We start from the raw sequence: 18765 nt of genomic DNA, 5'->3' as shown, positions 1-18765 counted from the left end.
ATGTACACGTGAAGCAATCACTGACATCAGTCAAATGTATTGATTTATTTGAATGATGAGGCAGTGCGGGCAGAATGGTGAATGAGTTGTGGTTTTCCTCCGGTTTTTTTTTCACTTCTTTGTCTTCTGTGTAAAGTCTCTGCTCATATTTACATAAAACAAAAGGAATATTATCGGGCCTGACCGATTCAACGATTAATTGTTATCGACTGGAGTTTTGCCGATTAAACACAGTTATAATCATTTCTCATGACCCCGTGAATGATGTTTGGTGTCAGAGTTGTGCGACATGTGGGATTTTGAAGTCGTCACTTCCAGCGAAACTAAAGAACAAAGCGAAGGAAATGTTATTTTATGTTAAAGCGCACCGTGGGGCTGCATCATTTTTCCCCAACAACAACGATGACCTGCATCTAAAGATAAATTTATCAGCTGATGCTTTCTTGCATGTTTTTTTTCCACTTGAATGTGTTTTATGGATTAGAAAAAGTGAATTCATTCTTGAAATATTTTTGAAATAATTCAGACGTTATTTTGATCAAATCGATACTAGCCAGGCCTCAATCTAAACTATGGCTTTCCCGTCACAGTTATTAAGGATTAAAAAAATGCTTTGTTATAAACCGACGGTGTAAAAGCCTACAAGCAAAACACTGAGAACCTGTACATTGACAATTTGACCTTAAAAACACAACGTCCTGTCACCTCAAGTTCAGTTGTCTTACTCCAGAGAACTCGGAAGGTAAGCTCTGATGAATTTCCACCATCTCGAACACAGTCAGCTGGGATAGGATCTTGTTCATAATGAGGGCAGCCGTAAAAAAAAAAAAAAAAAATCCCCTCCCCCCCGAATAGATGGCGGGGAAACGTCCCATCTTAGCACCACTCAAACAAATGAGCGTCACTTCCTGTCTGCGGATGCATTGTCCAATCACAAGCTCAAGTCAGCATGTCACTTCTTGTGGAACAGGTAAATGGGCTGTTTCTCACCTGGAAACAAACTTCAAATCAGTATGTGCTGGTGCCAGTGTGTGTTCCTGTGTGTGCTCGGGTACCGTTGTGTGTGAGGAGTCTATAGGAGCTGAAGCCGACATTGTCCATCAAGTAGGAAGTAAAGTGCTCCGGTCTCACTTTTAAACTCCTGTAGCGATGGTACGTGGTTGCCTAGAAGACAAAACCAGTCCCGGTCAATCAAGCCGTACATTGAAATTCAATTAGTGTGTACGCGGGTAGTACTACCGAGGCTTTTTTGCTGCGGCCGTAGCGTCGCCACGGCTGCGGCTCGAGGATAAACAATCCGCCCGGCGACAGGCTCTGATAGGCTCGTCGGAAGAGTCGGACCACGCCTTCATCGCCGGCTTGCAGTTGCACCCACATAGTCACGCACATACACATGATAATGTCATACTGACCCTTCCCGGGCCACCCCTCCTGTTCTGACACGTAGTCCCCCTGTGGTAGGAGCCACAAATAGGCGTAAACGTCTGAAGAAGTCGCAAACGACAAGTGGCGCGCGACACTCACCTGGATGAAGGAGATGTTGTTGGGAAACCTGCGTGAGGGTGGGGGAGTGGCGTGGAGGAGAGGGGGTGCGGCCAGAGGACCGCGGCTCACCCTCAGAGACAGCGGGAAGGCCATGAGACGCACAGCTTCGTCCTCCTTGAGGACTTCTTGCTTCTTCTCCTCCTTTTTGTCTGTCTCTCTACTTGGGGAGGAGGAACACCTTCTCTTCCGCTCCTCCTCCACCAGGTCATGTGACAGGAAGTGCCTGATGTTTTGCTTGGCAGCATGCACCAGTCGCCCATCCAGCTCCACCCCTAGGATGTGCGCGGGGTTGAAGGCGCGGGCCACGGTGAGCGTCAGGTGACCGGCGCCGCAGCCCACGTCCAGCACCTTCTTGTCTCGGAACCAATCGGCTTGGAGCAAGCGCAGCCGCGTGTCCTCAACCGGCCCCACACGCCCCTCCCACCCATTGCCGTAGAAACCGTGGTAGCCATAGAAGCGGCAATGGTTGCCATACTGGTAGCGGTGTTTGTCCTTTTTCTCCGTGGGCTTGCGTATGCACCTGCAGAGCAACAAGCGCATGGACCAGCAGATGATTAAAACCTTGTCAAAGTTGGAAACATTTCACATCAGAAATTTATGGAATTAAAGGTCGGCTCTTAATAGGGAAACTAAATATAGTGGTCAGAAATTAATTGATCAGAAAAATATCCAATACTTGACAAAGTTCTACTTGCAAATAAATCTGTTGAAATGTTTTGCCATTTTATGAAATTTGTCCTCTTCTACAAATTCACCAGAGAAATTCACCAAAGATTCTCTACCAATCACATTCTGATGTTTGCAATCTGATGTTTGTAACCAGGGCACTCACCTGTTGGGCCCGAGCCCTCCTGCCAGCGGTGTGTGGAACTGGCTCGCCTCCATCGTGTCGGCGACGCCACGTGTCGACCTTGCCGAGGTGGTCCGCCGTCGACCCCTCTGCCGCCGTTCACCGGATTTGCGCGTGGTGGCCGGAGGAGGGTGGGAGTGTCTCCTGGGAAGGATCGGGGGTGGGGCAATGTCCTCTCGACAGGTGATGGCCGTGTTGAGTTCACAAGGAAGAGGAGACACTCCTGCGCTGCCCTCTCTGGACAATACTGGAACTGCCACAACAAACCTTCATCATGTACATGTGTTTTGTTTTGCCGTTAAGTATAAATTGAGCAATAGAGACCGCATTGAAAACATGTTGTTTTTTTCCACTCCCATGCTGTACTGTATGCATGCCAGTGTATCTCACCAGTTATTCCATCTGTGGAGGGAAAGATGGGACGGGTCGCTGCCTCCTTATCACCGCAATGATGGTTCCTGTGTCTCCTCCTGGACTTGATGGGGGAGAAAAGGACACCTTCCGCCTTGCCACCTGGTTTTCCCTCTCCCTTCAAGTTCAAAGGGTCAGTGATGTCTCGAGGAACCAGTATGTCCACGGGCTCCGTGCTGCGGGGTGGCAGCGGTGAACACTTGGGAGTAGTTTGATTGGTGGCCCTGATGGTGAGTCAGACACATGGATGTTACAGGTAAAAGTACAAAATGGATGTAGAGTGCAATGGTGGTTAAGTACCCAAGAACAAATATGTCATTACTGTACATGTACAAAAAAATATATATAATGTCAAGAAATAAACTGCCTTAATTGATGCAAGTGTGTGTGACTTTAAACGTAGCCTTTTTTTCTCTTCCAGCTCTTCCTCACCTGTTGACGTCTTCGTCCAACAGTGAGTTAAGGTTGAGCGGGTCAAAGATGTTGCCGCCCAACAGGAAGTGAGTAGGCAGCAGGGACTCCACATGACTCTCACTGCGGGCGCGGCGACGGCGCTTGGCCGGACCCTTGAAGGCGACACCCACGGAGTAGCGCTTTCTCGGGATGCGCTGAGCGGGCCCACCCAGGGTGCTTTGACCGCTGCCGTTTGTCGGGGCTCGGGGTTGATGGCCGATGGAGATCTTTTCGGACTTGTCCACTGACATCATCATCCAGCTCTTTTAGCTCCTTGCTGGAGAACAGCTAGACAAAGTAATGAGAAGTTGAACAGTTCAGCATCTGCATTCTAGTTCTCAAGTAAAATTCCTTTGCAAAGATTGTTGATTTTTAGTGTAAGTCCAATATTCTTAAATTTTACTGAGTAATGCACACTTGCAAAGGCCATTTTGTTTGTTTTCTGATTTAAATTCCTTTGCAAAGATTGTTGATTTTTTTGTGTAAGCCCAATATTCCTAAATCAATTCCTGCACACTTGCAAAGGCTTTTTTGTTTGTTTTCAGATTTTTTTTTTTTTACTGTATAACATTTATAAATAAAAGTTAAAATTCAGTTCCCAGTGTCATAACAGTGGACACCTACTATACTAAATATTTGTGAAGCTTTGCATGTCTCCACACAGCTGTGCATGTCTTCACACACCCTGTTTACAACCTTTGCCTTCTGTATGCAACATGCTGTCAGAAAGAAAATGTCTGCTAGTTGCAAGTACAAAGATCTATTATTTGTGAGGGGCGGTAACTTACTTGGTCTGAAGAATTGCCTTCTCCAGCGTGTTGTTGCCAAAAGACCCTCCGCGTCCACTCCAAGTGTGTGACAGGCAAAAATAGAAAAGTGCCTTTTTCTTAGTCCCGCCTACCAAAAGCTGAATGCTCCAATCACAGACCAAGCCCGGCGGACAGTTAGCTTCTAACTAGCAGTTTAAAGGAAGTGGCTAGCACGGCGCTAACTCGACTCCACCGCGAAGCACAACGTGTACCGTGGGTTTGGAGTCTACGTGCGTGTCCAATGTACCTCGACGAGACGACATAGCTAGCATGAGCGCTCGCGTCCTGTTTGGCATAGTCTCTTGTACTGGTGAGACGGCCTATATTAATTTAGACCAGTCCGAGCAGGGGGGAAACGCCAGCACGGCTGATTGACGACAGTACTGACCAATCACAAAACAGGCTGTCTGTCCGTCTCCCAAACGCACCAGTCAGAGGAAAAGGATGTCCCTAGCGGCGCCTGACTAAAAATAATCAATGTGAAGAAGGGTGGGCCAAAAGTAATTGTGCAATTCTTAAATTAACTTAAGGAAGGAAGCCAAGACTGAAAGAAACACGTGTATATGAAAGTAAGGTAAGAAAGAAGGGTAAATGGAAACGAGAATGCTGTGAAAGGAAGGATTGTCAGGAGGAAGGATAGAAAGTATTGAGGAGGGATGGAATGAAAGGAACAAGGATGTATGAATAAAGCAGAACACTTTTATTTGAATGAATCACAAAAGCCTCAAGAAAAATGATGAAGGAAAGATAAGATGAAGCAGGGGAAGTCTCATACTATTATAAATATTATACATATTTTGCATTGTTAAATAAAAGACCCAAAGTTCACGAGTGTCGCACCACTTTAACGCTTTAATGAGAAACGTGTCAAGTGGTGCGTGGGTTGTAATATGGCAGAGCTCTGATGAAAGCATCCAGTCGTGTGCTGAAGAGATCACTGTCCAACGTGTTACCCAGGACACACGTTGGGTTCTTGACTATGTTCTCCACGTACAGCTGAAACACACACACACACACGTGTGCGCACACGTCATTCACGTGGACGTGTTGGAGTGGATTTGTGTGGTGCGTTCACTGACATTGCTATAGATGTGCTGCAGAGCATCTCGGGCATTGCTCACGGACAGATCGGTGTTCATGACAAACTTGAGTCCACTGGGGGTTTCAAAGTAGTGAAGACGATAGCGGCTGGTCTGAAAGGACTGGAAGCCCTCCTTCCTGAAAAGGGGCTAAGGAACATGAACGTGAGTGACGCAGATAAACCGACTGACAGACAGAAAGGCCGTGCTGTAACATTCATGTCCAGGTTGTTCATTTTTTGAGCTGGAACTTTACCCCTATAAGGACATTAAATGGGTGACAAATGGACTGACAGACTGACCATGTAGTCCAAAGGATACGAGTCCAAAGGAGACATTTTACTGACGAAGGAGCGGATAGAAAACAGCATGCCGTACATCAGCTTGTACTCCTGCAGGCAAAACAGTCACTTTTTTTTTTTTTTAAATCCATCTTGAAAACAGGATTTGATTTGTCAAACTCAAATCTCTTGTATCACAGTCAACTTTTTCCCACTGGAATGATTAGAAATGCCATGAATTTATTCTACCCCCAAGATTGGGACCATCTCTTAGTACCATATTTACCGTACTTTATTTACAGTTTAAAAAAAAAAAAAAAAAAAAAAAAAAAAAAAAAAAAAAGGTACAGGAGCAAGACGGTGCAGAAAATACGGTACTATAGAAAAAAACATAGTGTTAGCAATTAAATAGATTGCAAATAATTGAACTATTTTATATAATTTCATGCTTCAAGTCAATGAACATTGTAGTATTTCTTATGGTGTGCACGCTTTGCCCACTAGGGGGCAGTATAATACATAGAAATAATACAAGCTGCTGTAATTTGTTATTTTTGGCAGCACATAAAGAAAATATCCCTGTATGTTCTGTCTGCATGTAATGGAATGAATGGAATATGTTCAAACTTAGTTTACAGTTTACAAGTACCGCAACATTGCTGATAGTTAAATTTTACAATTTAAAAAAAGTCGTACATTGGACAAATCATAAGATCAAAACAAATAGTTCCACTTTACCTCCTCCTTGGAGATACCGGCTTGCTTTTTTCGGTTCCACTCGTTGTAATATAGACACTTTCCATTTCGGTCGAATATGTACAGGTTATGGACTGTCATCTGAAACACGCACCACAAAATAATGATGAGTAGAACACCATTCTATCAAATTTCAAATACAATGTCTATGGTGCTTTCACTTTTCAGGGTGTGGAGGTAAATTGCAGCCGAGCAAGCAAATGTTTTTTCTTTGTTTTTTATTTTATTTTTTGATGTGGGAGAAGAAGCCCCAAAAACAAGTACAGGGGTAACATGCAAGATGCAATTTGAACCTACCACCCGAGTGAAACAGACGTGTAAACCACTTATTCACCGTGCTTCTGCCACCGACTTCCCAGGTGTACACTCGAAATCTAGTGATTTAAACGGCCGATTCCCCCATTAGTGCGGGTTCGTAGTGGCAGTATTGTTAGAATACTTGAAATGTAAAAGTGAAACTAAGTGATCAAAAGAAACCCAGGGCGAACGTTCAAGAAATGTAATCTGTATTTACCCTGTTTTCATGTTTCAGCGTAGGACCTCAAACGCAGAGGAGCCCGTTCATATGCCTGATTAACATATGCGCTCCTTATAGCCATTCGTGATTAGAAAAAGAACATATTTTGAAAAACCAAGTTTTAATCACCTAAACTATCCAATGAATCATATGTATGCGCGCCGTTGTGAAACTAACATATATCAATTATTTTACATGAGCGGTGGACGCGGGCAACGTTAACGGGCAACTGTACCGGGGTCCTGTTAGACGCAAAATTATGTTGCCTTTGCGATGTAAAATTTTCTAAGACGAAACGCCTGACAGAAAGTCACTGTTGGGGTAAACATCACTGCGGGAGGATATGATACGAAACATGCTTAGTGAGACTCTATCTCAGTCACTTTGGTACGAACGTCGGAGTTGTCCCTCTACTAATGTCCAGCAGGTGGCGGCAGAACATTGTCGACCAAAGCAGCGTTCACAAGCGTGACGTCATTGACATGTCCCCGTTTACGAACCTAACAAGACAGCCTGATAAACTAACCTAGTTGCAGGGGACCAACCTTTTTATTAAAGTGAAGTGAAGACTCTAAATTGCCCATGAGTGTCGATGCTAGCCTGTCAATAGTACGCGGCCTGATCAGTCACAGATGTACACAAAGTCAACTGTAAATGTCTCCAAATGAGGACAAGCAACAAAAAATGGATGGATGGAAGGCTTAAGCAAAATTGACCTATGATTCACCTGTGTGTATCAAGAGTTTGGATAATAGAGGCTGTTTTTTTCTACACTAATCTGCTTAAAGTTGTTTATCACTTGAGGGAAAAAATGTAAGGAAAAACGGGATAGAAATCTGATTGATGACCTGAGCAAAACTGACCCATGGTTTAGCTCATGTGTCAAGAAATATTTTGAGAGGTTAAAATCGCAATGAATGCACCTGAAAGACTCTCAAAACAGGAGAAACCAAATCATGTGTCCTCCATTCAAGGTCATCATGGATTGTGAGCTAGTCTGGCCTCACCGAGGTCAGACGCCACAGCTGTAACCACCATATGATGGAGAGAGGGGGTAAGGATTAGGATTATCAAATCAAAAAGTGGGCAAGTGTCCACGTGTGACATCTGGAAACAGGCCCTAGTATTTGGGCATTTTATTTATTATTAATCGGGATATGTGAACCGTGATAGGTCGGATTAGTGCGAAGGCATGGTATAAAATCATGCCAACCCGCGGGTGGATAAAGGTGGACGGACGGACAACCAGGTAGTGAAACGTACTAGTTTGGATCGTTAGTTACAGCATTGACAGCTCATGTTGCTTTTTAGCATTTATATAATGTTGGTCGATTGTTGCTAGAGAAGTGACGAAAGAGTGCGCTAACGAAGCTAACTTCAGAAACTAACACGGGAGACTTACGTGAATGTTAGCATCAAAGCTAAGTTTAGAAGCTAACCTTGATAGTTAACATTAGAGGTAAAGTTAAAAGGTAGTTTCAGAATCTACCATTGGATGGTAACATTAGAGCAAATGTTAAAAGAGAACTTTGGAATGTAATACTTAGGAAGCTAACATTAAGGCTAACTTTCAAAGGAACTAAGATTTGGAATGTAAATTTCAAAGGAACTTTGGAAATTACATTTCTAATCTTAGTCTGGAAGCTAATTGCAGAAACTAATATTGAAGCTAATATCAGTCACCAATGTTAGCTGTAAAGTTAGTGCTTCTTTTCCAGCCATGTTTGCAACCCGGGCTCCAGCCACGGCGGGAAAAGGTGCCAAGTTTTCTGTGGAAGAGCTGTATGGTTTCAGCAAGAAGCCCAAGTTTGCCAAAGGACATTGTGGCAAAGCGGACAAAGCAGACAGCGGGAAGGATATGAAGGAGAAAGAAGACTCCATGCTCGCGTCTCACATTCTGGAGGCGGCCAAGAAGGTGATGGAGAGGCGGCGGCTGGAAATCTTCATGAAGGAGTGTGACGTCACCATGGAGGACAGCGGCATGCCCTACAGGTGAGTGAACACGCCCACAGCACCTCCACTTCGGTCTGTTGTCTGTCATGGCCACAAATAATTTGAATCAAATCGTTTAAATGAATCAATTTCTCCCGATTGTTTGGTCTTTTTCCAGATATCTTGGAAAAACTGGACTCAGAGTGTCCTGTTTGGGACTAGGTGAATACACACCATCATCATCATCATCATCATCATCATCATCATCATCATCATCATCCTTTGACATGTAACATTTTCATTATTAGTTCACCTTTAGAATACACACACACACACACACACATACACACACATACTGACTTCTATGCTTATTTCTCTTCACAGGAACGTGGGTCACGTTTGGCTCTCAGATCTCAGATGAGGTGTGGGTGCGAGCATTTTTTGTGATCACCTCACAAACGTTCTCCTTGAACGTGTGTGTGTGTGTGTGTGTGTGTGTGTGTGTGTGTGTGTGTGTGTGTGTGTGTGTGTGTGTGTGTGTGTGCGTGCGCCCGTGTAGATGGCAGACAGTCTAATGACGTTGGCATACGACAATGGCATCAATTTGTTTGACACGGCTGAGATCTACGCCTCTGGCAGGTACATTACACACCAGGTGTGTGTGTGTGTGTCTGGGATGGAATCATTCAAGCATGTGTGTATTCCAGGGCTGAGACAACTTTGGGAAACATACTCGAGAAGAAAGGCTGGAGGTATAGTGAGCATAATTATGAAGAAATGACTCACGTGTCCTCCTTGTTGTTGATGCTGTGATTGTTGTTGTTGTGGTGGAACAGGCGCTCCAGTTATGTGGTGACCACCAAAATCTACTGGGGAGGACAGTGAGTTTTGATAGACAGCCCTACACAGCCAGAAGATCAACTCAGATGTCGACTTTACGTTGCATTTTGCAGGGCCGAGACAGAACGGGGGCTGTCGCGGAAACACATCATTGAAGGTAGAAGACAACCTTTGAAAAATTGAAAAGCGACACAGTGGAAGTTAAATACGTGTGCGCGTGTGTTTAAGGACTGCGCGGTTCTCTGGCCAGGCTGAAGCTGGACTATGTCGACATCGTCTTTGCCAACAGAAACGACGTCAACTCGCCCATGGAGGGTTCGGTCGCCCACTTGATAGCTAATGCTACGATGCTAACATTAGCACACTAACACAGATTTGTGACATGTCTACGCAGAGGTGGTGCGAGCTATGACATTTGTGATCAACCAGGGCATGGCTATGTACTGGGGCACCTCACGCTGGAATGCGATGGAGATCATGGTAAACTCCATTTGGACCTTGAAACCTTTCTGTGCTACAAGGATGTCTTACGTATGTGCGGTCTTCCAGGAAGCGTATTCCATCGCTCGACAGTTTAATCTAATTCCTCCGGTGTGTGAGCAGGCCGAGTATCACTACTTCCAGCGAGACAAAGTGGAACTACACTTGCCAGAACTCTACCAGAAGATTGGTACCAAAACACACACACACCTACAGAGACACACACACACACACACACACACACACTCAGTTAATGTGACATATTTTAGGAGTCGGGGCCATGACTTGGTCACCTTTAGCCTGCGGAATGCTCACAGGAAAATACAACGGTGGCATTCCTCAACGCTCTAGAGCGGCCATGAAGGTGCGCATACAAAACAATCATCATCACGATGATTTATCGGTATCGTCGTCTCAAACAGGCGTCTGTTGCCATGGTGAGCATTCGAGCACATGCATGTGCAGGGTCACGGGTGGCTCAAGGAGCGTCTCTGCAGCGACGAGGGCAAGCAGCAGTTGAGTAAAGTCAAGGAGCTCTACCTGTTGGCGGACAAGCTGGAGTGCACCCCCGCTCAGCTTGCGATCGGTACAAGCACACGCACGTAAACGGCACACAAGTGCGACGTAGTAAAAGTTCAACTTTGGGTGTGTCAGCCTGGTGTCTGCGCAGTGACGGCGTCAGTTCAGTTCTACTGGGTGTCTCCAACACAGAGCAGCTGATGGAGAATCTCAGCTCCATCCAGGTAACCCACGGCCAAAACAAGCAAACAATCAGACGCCGGCCGCATCACTGAGGGCCAAGTAATCACACTCGGAGCGATTCCCTGTCTTACAGGTCATGTCCCAGCTGACTCCAGCCCTCATCGCAGAGATGGACGAGTTGCTAGGCAACAAGCCCCGGAAGCCCAAAAAGGAGGCAAAGATCTAAGAAGCAGTGTTTAAAATGACCCCGATGTCAATTAACAACATTTCCCATTTGACAAATAAATTAGTTTGTTATTGTCGAATGAACTTTTGTACAAACTCCCCAAACAAGGACAGGGGACTCACACACACGAAAGCGGGTACCTTTTGTAAGTTCTACGTATTTTCTTTCCACTTGTATGTTGTTGTTACATTTACTCCAACTATCCGCAAGATGGGAGCATTGCATTGCATCTTGTATTTAGAACTTGCCACTTAAGAGTCGGTGTTTTATTTTTATCAACGATACCTCTTAAATTATGTGACAAGGAAATAATAACTCAACGTGTTTTCCAGGCTTCATAAACCGGTTTCCCCATTGACGACTCAGGGTTTTGCTCGAACATGAACTAGCCGCGCCCCTTGCAACTCACTTTACAAACGAAAAAAAAAAAATCCCAAACAGCTTAAAACAAAAGATTTGAATTTAACTTCTATGGCTGTTTCTGCCAAAAATCACCGAGCTTCGATTTGAACTAAACGTTTATGTGTTTTTTTTTTCTCGTTGACGTCAGTGATCAGTTCTTATTTCCGAGCTACATTGAAGGTAACCGCATGTTCGGAGATATTATGGTAAGGTTACTGATTGGTCCCTCGCTCGGAAGCATTCGGCTACAACTGCTGATTGGCCCCTCGCATCATGTGACCCGCCGTGCCTCTTCAGTGTCACCTTGGCCCCGGCTGCTGCAGGTGACTGTCCGGCCCACTGGCAGGCACATAGACAGGAAGAGAATCGGAATCGGAGCGGGCCAACCATGACGTCTCCGAAGAGCAAGACGTCTCCGAAGGCCATCAAGTTCCTCTTCGGAGGCTTGGCCGGGTAAGCGGCACCGCTTCCTGACCAGATTAGCCTGCTAACAGCTAGCAACCGAACTCTTTAGCTACCTAGCAGCCTCCAGTCCCAGTTGATCGATTACCTTTGAACTCTCCGTGTCTGACTGATAGTTTTTTCAAACCAAACCCATCTTTATGGCCAATAAAGAGCGACCTGTACATTAGTTACTTTATCTGCATGAACCCTCAATAATGAAAAAAACAAAAACAAAACAAACATGTCCAGCTATGTTGGAAATGGTTCCACCGGTTTTGGGAAAACTGCTGAAAAAAAGGCAACTTTTAAGAACGCCAGATTAACCGTGTGTTTTTGTCTGTGTGGTACATAGGATGGGCGCTACGGTGTTCGTGCAGCCCTTGGACCTGGTGAAGAACCGCATGCAGCTGAGTGGTCAGGGCACCAAGGCTCGAGAATATAAAACCAGCTTCCACGCACTCGCCTCCATCTTAAAGAATGAGGGCATCAGTGGCATCTACACTGGGTAGGCCGCCATGACCTTTCGCCCTCCTGTCTTAGTGGCTTAATGCCCACTGCATATGTGTCCGTCTCAGTCTGTCTGCAGGTTTGCTACGCCAAGCCACCTACACCACTACCCGACTTGGCATCTATACCATCTTGTTCGAGAAGATGACATCGGCCGATGGTCGCCCGCCAAACTTCTTCCTCAAGGTGTCCAACGCCTCCTCCTCCCTCACCTCCCACCAAATAAAGCTACGCTTATGCTAACCTGTGCACCTCATGCAGGCGCTGATCGGGATGACGGCTGGCGCAACAGGGGCCTTCGTGGGGACGCCGGCCGAAGTGGCTCTCATCCGGATGACGGCCGACGGGCGGTGAGGGTCACGCCGTCATACCACCGCCGCTACTCCATCTTGTGTACATCCCTACGATGTCATCATATGTCACTATGGGACCACTACATCATTGCCGCGTGACTAAATCATACTTCCCGACTCCATCATTCACATCACAGCAACACAGGGGATGGAGTGATTACGTAATTGTGGCATTCTCTCAAATGACATCATGCGTGCAGACTTCCCGCCGACCAGAGACGAGGGTACACCAACGTGTTTAACGCCCTGGCTCGAATCATGCGCGAAGAGGGCGTCACTACGCTGTGGAGGGTGAGCGCCCACATTACTTGCAACGTGCTCATTCGTCTTAATGTTCTGGCTCACTTCTTGATTTTTTTTAAAGGGGTGCATTCCCACCATGGCCCGAGCGGTGGTGGTCAACGCCGCCCAGCTGGCATCGTACTCACAGTCCAAACAGGCGCTGCTAGACTCGGGTAAACTCACAAACGTGCACGCAAACTAACACTCATCCATCTTGTGTTCACTCACTTTGACTTTTCTGCCCTTTAGGCTACTTTGGTGATGACATCTTGTGTCATTTCTGCGCCAGTATGATCAGTGGCCTGGTCACCACGGCGGCGTCCATGCCTGTCGACATAGTGAAGACAAGGTGAGGAAGACCCCCCCTGGTGGTCGCTGGACTAAACCGCATCTCTCACTGCCTCCCTTATTGTCTTTTATAGGATTCAGAATATGAGGATGATTGATGGCAAACCCGAGTACAAAAACGGCCTGGTGAGTCTGCGCGGGAAGATGATGGATAACCACTAAACATTCAAAAACTTTCCCAAATGGTGAAACAAAACCTGGTGTGCTCTGACATGTAGGAGGTGCTGATGCGCGTGGTGGGCAAGGAAGGCTTCTTCTCATTGTGGAAAGGCTTTACGCCGTACTACGCTCGCCTCGGACCGCACACCGTGCTCACCTTCATCTTCCTGGAGCAGATGAACCGCCTGTACAAGACCCACGTGCTAGACCGCTAGCACGCACGGACAGAAACGGATGCACACACACACACACTTGCCAGTGTTATAATTTAATTCTTTTTGTTAAAAGAAAGGAACAAATGAGAATTTAGGTCATGGATTAGAACTTTCTGTCACTTACAAGAGTGACCATGGTTACAGATGCTGAGTATGATAAGCAGGGCCCATTAAAAACTTTGGGACAATTGGTTGGACTTGGTTTGGTGTCGCAAACACAGAACCATACACACATACAGAAACACATGCCAAGAGACAGGGACGCACCAAAACAGATACTTTAAAACTTCCAGACGGACACAGAAACAAACAAAAAGAAACAGACGGACACTGACAACAAACCAAGGCAACACAAATATGAAGACACACACTAATATAAAGGGGGAAAAACAAAAGTTGGGCTTCACACAAACAAACAAACATGGAGACAGAGACAGAGTGAAATACACTCACAAAACACACATTTACAGAGATACACAAAGACAAACAATATGCGAGAAAGACGATGTCCCAACACAAAATGAGACACAAAAATGGAGACAGAAACACGGACAGTAAAGAGGTCATGTGACACTGAACACATGATGACAGCACTCAAAAGGGTGGACGACCACAACTGTTACACAACAGTGCCGCGGATGTAGCGTAGCCGTCCGCAGTCATGAACATCTGTTCTCGACTGTGCTCTAATCTGCATTGCCACACTCTGGACTGGACAACCAGTCGCAACACACGTCAAGACAAACAAAACCGTTGAGCAGCCATGCAGGAAGGTCACAGCCCGGATTCAAACTCAGGGCCGGACAATTGAGAGGCAGACGTGCCTGCCACTTGGGCATCAAGCCGACCAGTCCTTAAGATGATTTCTATTTCTGCTCCCCGCCGTTAAAGGTGAATGGAAAGGTTAAAGTGTGTGTGTGGTTGTGTGACTGACCTTTGCTTGAAGGCTGAGCGTTTCACATTTCTCCTTTCAATGAACTCTGACCTTCTCTTGCTGTGCGCCAGGGAGCGTCAAACTGTTACACACGCTCATACTGTAAACTTTTGTAACTTTTGACTTTTTTTGTAACAGCAATGGAACAAATGTTGATTTGAGTGAATGTGGGACTTAACATCCCTGCCCCGGCTAAGTAACCGTGGTAACAACTGATGATGACGATCGATTCAAGCAAGCTGGCAATTTGTTGCATCGTGTGACCATCGTGACACATTGCCACACACAACAGTATCGCACACATGTTCACTAACACTGACACACATCACACTCACACACACCTTAGTCTTTCTCTCACACGTTATATAGTGTCACATGGTCAAAGACACACATACATGGAGATGTCAGCCACAAACATTTCCACACACTCCCTTGGCCTCAGGCTAGGCCCGCCCCCCAGCCAGCGAGGTCCATAAAGGTCCTCTTGCTGCCCCCCTTGTAGGACACTTCCTCGTGGCCGTGGGACACTTCCTCTCCGCTCGGACAAAGCACCCGCACCAGCAGCCCCCCCCCACTGAAGACAACTGAGGTAGGCCCCCCCCCTCCACGCCCCCACGTCCCTTGCACTTGTGCTTTTCTTTTGTCATTTGTGAGCGACCTTCAGCACAAGGTCAAAGTTGAGGCAAACAGGAAGTGAGGACAAGGTCCAGAGGGATGAGCAAACTTTGGAGCTAAAGGCCCACATTTGACTTAGAAAACAGAGAGGTCACTCCTAGATTAGAATAGAAAATACATAATGTGAATTGAAAAAAAAAAAGTATTCATGCTATTGCTAACTAATCAAGCCATATTTAACGAAACAATTATTTAATAAGGTAAAAAAACGTGCAAATTACTGAATTAACAAAATTGATTTGTACATGTCAAATTAATTATTGTTTAGTCGTTTATCAACAATAAGAGAAATACTGCTCAGTGAATGTAAGAAAAATATTTCTTGCAAAAGCTGGGAAGTTAGCAAAGTGCCAAATGCTTAGCTCACTGAAATGATAAGAGAAGGTCATGGTATTTATAGCGCAAATATTTCTGTAGAGTACAGTATTGCCCCCTCCCCTCTCAAAACAATCACGCTGATTCTGATTGGCTGGAGGGAACGGATATGTTTAAGTGATACATGTACTACTTCTCATCCACAGACAAGATGTCCATCACAAAGATCCACGCTCGGGAGATTCTCGACTCCAGAGGGAACCCCACGGTGGAAGTGGACCTGTGGACCGCCAAGGGTGAGGGCCTAGCCTAGCTAAGCGTAGGCGAGCATAGCGGTCACAAAGACTCAAGTGTTTGTTCTCCTCAGGTCACTTCAGAGCAGCGGTCCCCAGCGGCGCCTCCACTGGCGTCCACGAGGCCCTGGAGCTGCGAGATGGGGACAAGAGTCGCTACCTGGGCAAAGGTATGCCTCCGTTGGCGCCCTTCCCCGCATGGTTGCGACATTCATTTTTTGTGTTTGTTTTTTAGGGACCTTGAAGGCCGTGGAGCATGTCAACAAGGACATCGCCCCCCAGCTTATTGCAAAGGTTAATACAGCCGACTGACCCTACTTGAGTTTTTCAAGAGCTGTAAATTAGAATGACTGACATTCTAGTTTGCATCAATAGTTTTTTTTTTTTCTCAATAGTTGTATAAAGTACAATATTAGAGTGCTATTCTTCTTTATTAAAAAAATTGGGTGGGGGGCTGAAACCGATTAATGGCATTTCCATTCGTTTCAATGGAGAAAGATGATTTGAGATACAATGGTTCTGATTTACGAGCATGGTCAGGGAAATAATCAAACTCGTTTACTGCAGATTCACAGTTTATGATTCATGTGTAATAGGAAAGTAGTACCTGTTTTTTTTTTGCTGGCACATTTAGTGTTAAGGCACTAAGCGGATGCCCGCTCCATTCATTACAGAACTTCAGCGTTGTTGATCAGGAGAAGATCGACAACTTCATGTTGGAGTTGGACGGCACAGAGAACAAATGTGAGTCCGTCCATCTGTCCGTTTGTGTGTCTCAGGTTTCTTGGTCTGCGTCTGACCTGTCCATCGCCCGTCTGTCTCCGCAGCTAAGTTTGGCGCCAACGCCATCTTGGGCGTGTCACTGGCCGTCTGCAAGGCGGGTGCCGCCGAGAAGGGGGTCCCTCTCTACCGCCACATCGCCGACCTGGCCGGACACAAGGACGTCATTCTTCCCGTTCCCGTCAGTACATTCCTAAGACAGTGGTTCCACGAGTTGTTCAACGAGTGTGCGCAAATGTCAGTCAGTAGCGGGAAGTCATCTTGTCGCCCGCAGGCATTCAACGTGATCAACGGGGGCAGTCACGCCGGGAACAAGCTGGCCATGCAGGAGTTCATGATCCTGCCGGTGGGCGCCTCCAACTTCCACGAGGCCATGAGGATCGGTGCCGAGGTAAGCCTGCCTCCCCGTAGCTGTGTTTTTTTGTTTTTTTTTAGGGGGCTTGGCTCCAACGTTTTAGTCACCCGTCATCCATCCTGCAGGTCTACCACAACCTGAAGAACGTCATCAAGGCCAAGTACGGCAAGGACGCCACCAACGTGGGTGATGAGGGAGGCTTTGCGCCCAACATCCTGGAGAACAACGAAGGTGAGACGCCAGCGCCACGTCAGCATCAAATGCATGCAAAACTTGTTTTTTTGCTGGGATGCGTCAATACATCGGCCATTTTGAATGTGTCAGATATGCGCTTCGACTTAATAATGCACATGTTAAATCACTTCAGTCTCTCTCACTCGAGCACACCTAACAGTATCCCTTTCTGATCTCCGTGCCTGTGACATGTTGATGACATCATCATCACGGGTCGCAGCTCTGGAGCTGTTGAAGACGGCCATCGAGAAAGCCGGCTACCCCGACAAGATCATCATCGGTATGGACGTGGCGGCGTCCGAGTTCTTCCGCGCCGGAAAGTACGACCTGGACTTTAAGTCGCCCGACGACCCCTCCAGACATATCAGTGGCGAGAAGCTCGGCGACTTGTACCGCAGCTTCATTAAGAACTACCCCGGTGGGCCAAAAAAAAACAAACAGTGAGGTGGCTAACAGCTAGGCGGCTAACCCTTGCCTTTTCTCTCCAGTCCAGTCCATCGAGGACCCGTTTGACCAGGACGACTGGGAACAGTGGGCCAAGTTCACATCCTCCACGGACATTCAGGTGATTACGACTGTCTGGCATCACACACCCACAAACGCGTCCACCTGTGCGCTCGAGCTAAGACAGCAACCCATTAGATCGTAGGCGATGACCTGACGGTGACCAATCCCAAGAGGATCCAACAGGCGGTGGACAAGAAGGCCTGCAACTGCCTGCTGCTCAAAGTCAACCAGATCGGTTCTGTCACCGAGTCCATTCGCGCGTAAGACGCTGACTTACTTGTCTGTCTGTCTGTCTGTCTGTGGACGTGTGTGTGTGTCTGGCCTCACCTTTGAGTGTGTGTATGCCAGGTGCAAGCTGGCTCAGAGCAGCGGCTGGGGCGTGATGGTCAGCCATCGTTCCGGAGAGACCGAGGATACGTTCATTTCCGACTTGGTGGTCGGACTCTGCACTGGACAGGTCAGACGCAAAATATGCAAAAAGCACCAAGATGGACTACAAAAGGCTTCATATGTAACAACCTGTACGTGCATGTGCTGCAGATCAAGACCGGCGCCCCCTGCAGGTCCGAGCGTCTGGCCAAATACAATCAGCTGATGAGGTAAGCACTTCCTGGTTTCCGTTCGAGTTGACTTCCTTGCTTCGTTCCACCTACCCGCCTTCCTCATTGCCGTGTGCCCGCCCCCCTCCCCAGGATCGAGGAGGAGCTTGGAGACAAGGCCAAGTTCGCCGGGAAGGACTTCCGCCACCCCAAGGTCAACTGAGACCCCAGCCACTGTTTTCTACAGAAAACAAAACAGCAATAACAACAATAAAAACAATGAAAAAACAAAATATAACAGCACCAAGTCAATAACACACACACACACACACGCCTCCGTGACGTCAACATGGAAGTTTGGGTGAAGGCCGCCGGTTGCTTGGTGATGATCAGCGGCCATGTGACAAGACATCATCAAAGACAAAACCATTGCCATCAATGTCCATGTCCAAGTGTGTGTGTGTGTGTGTGTGGAAAGAGAGAGAAAGAGAAGGTGGGAAAGACAACGAATGGGAGAGAAGGACAAAAAAAGAATTTTTGTT

General features: G+C 46.7%; 5 protein-coding genes across 7 annotated transcripts; 3 read left to right on the top strand and 2 right to left on the bottom strand.

Annotated features, from left to right (window-relative positions):
* Positions 1-43: 43 nt before the first annotated feature.
* mepceb (methylphosphate capping enzyme b) lies at positions 44-4627 on the bottom strand. The gene is made up of 8 exons (XM_085901382.1): positions 4048-4627; positions 3239-3547; positions 2786-3030; positions 2378-2648; positions 1525-2065; positions 1240-1452; positions 1056-1164; positions 44-990 (listed from the first exon to the last, which is right to left on the bottom strand). The coding sequence occupies exons 2-8, from the start codon at positions 3514-3516 to the stop codon at positions 953-955; spliced, it is 1695 nt and encodes a 564-aa protein (XP_085757508.1). The 5' UTR covers positions 3517-3547; positions 4048-4627; the 3' UTR covers positions 44-952.
* LOC147060278 (voltage-gated potassium channel subunit beta-2-like) lies at positions 4598-10927 on the top strand. The gene is made up of 15 exons (XM_085901395.1): positions 4598-4642; positions 8420-8693; positions 8812-8855; positions 9018-9055; positions 9193-9272; positions 9341-9385; positions 9470-9514; positions 9587-9630; positions 9702-9788; positions 9868-9953; positions 10023-10143; positions 10223-10317; positions 10419-10539; positions 10608-10696; positions 10789-10927. Exons 2-15 carry the CDS (start codon positions 8422-8424, stop codon positions 10879-10881), a joined length of 1260 nt encoding a protein of 419 aa, XP_085757521.1. The 5' UTR covers positions 4598-4642; positions 8420-8421; the 3' UTR covers positions 10882-10927.
* trappc1 (trafficking protein particle complex subunit 1) lies at positions 4901-6801 on the bottom strand. Of its 3 annotated transcripts, none has more exons than XM_085901409.1 (5): positions 6699-6801; positions 6167-6265; positions 5469-5539; positions 5148-5286; positions 4901-5064 (listed from the first exon to the last, which is right to left on the bottom strand). In XM_085901409.1, exons 2-5 carry the CDS (start codon positions 6263-6265, stop codon positions 4936-4938), a joined length of 438 nt encoding a protein of 145 aa, XP_085757535.1. In that variant the 5' UTR covers positions 6699-6801; the 3' UTR covers positions 4901-4935. The 3 variants fall into 3 exon arrangements, with proteins under 3 accessions (XP_085757535.1, XP_085757553.1, XP_085757543.1); XM_085901427.1 differs by lacking the exon at positions 6699-6801 and adding an exon at positions 6482-6691; XM_085901417.1 differs by lacking the exon at positions 6699-6801 and adding an exon at positions 6519-6691.
* Positions 10928-11551: 624 nt separating the features above from the next.
* slc25a11 (solute carrier family 25 member 11) lies at positions 11552-13781 on the top strand. The gene is made up of 9 exons (XM_085900653.1): positions 11552-11736; positions 12080-12232; positions 12303-12420; positions 12496-12584; positions 12788-12878; positions 12952-13042; positions 13119-13218; positions 13292-13343; positions 13436-13781. Exons 1-9 carry the CDS (start codon positions 11672-11674, stop codon positions 13589-13591), a joined length of 915 nt encoding a protein of 304 aa, XP_085756779.1. The 5' UTR covers positions 11552-11671; the 3' UTR covers positions 13592-13781.
* A 1215-nt stretch (positions 13782-14996) lies between these two features.
* On the top strand, positions 14997-18521 carry eno3 (enolase 3, (beta, muscle)). Its single transcript, XM_085900641.1, has 14 exons — positions 14997-15114; positions 15722-15811; positions 15883-15978; positions 16044-16102; positions 16483-16552; positions 16636-16769; positions 16863-16979; positions 17069-17174; positions 17398-17595; positions 17666-17742; positions 17820-17944; positions 18033-18141; positions 18225-18283; positions 18377-18521. Exons 2-14 carry the CDS (start codon positions 15727-15729, stop codon positions 18444-18446), a joined length of 1305 nt encoding a protein of 434 aa, XP_085756767.1. The 5' UTR covers positions 14997-15114; positions 15722-15726; the 3' UTR covers positions 18447-18521.
* Positions 18522-18765: the final 244 nt, after the last annotated feature.

This window comes from Syngnathus leptorhynchus, chromosome 2, assembly GCF_054491065.1.
Source record: "Syngnathus leptorhynchus isolate UIUO chromosome 2, UIUO_Slep, whole genome shotgun sequence".
Taxonomy (NCBI): Eukaryota; Metazoa; Chordata; class Actinopteri; order Syngnathiformes; family Syngnathidae; genus Syngnathus; species Syngnathus leptorhynchus.
The sequence above is the reverse complement of the archived record's forward strand: the minus strand, read 5'-3'. Positions and strand labels throughout refer to the sequence as shown.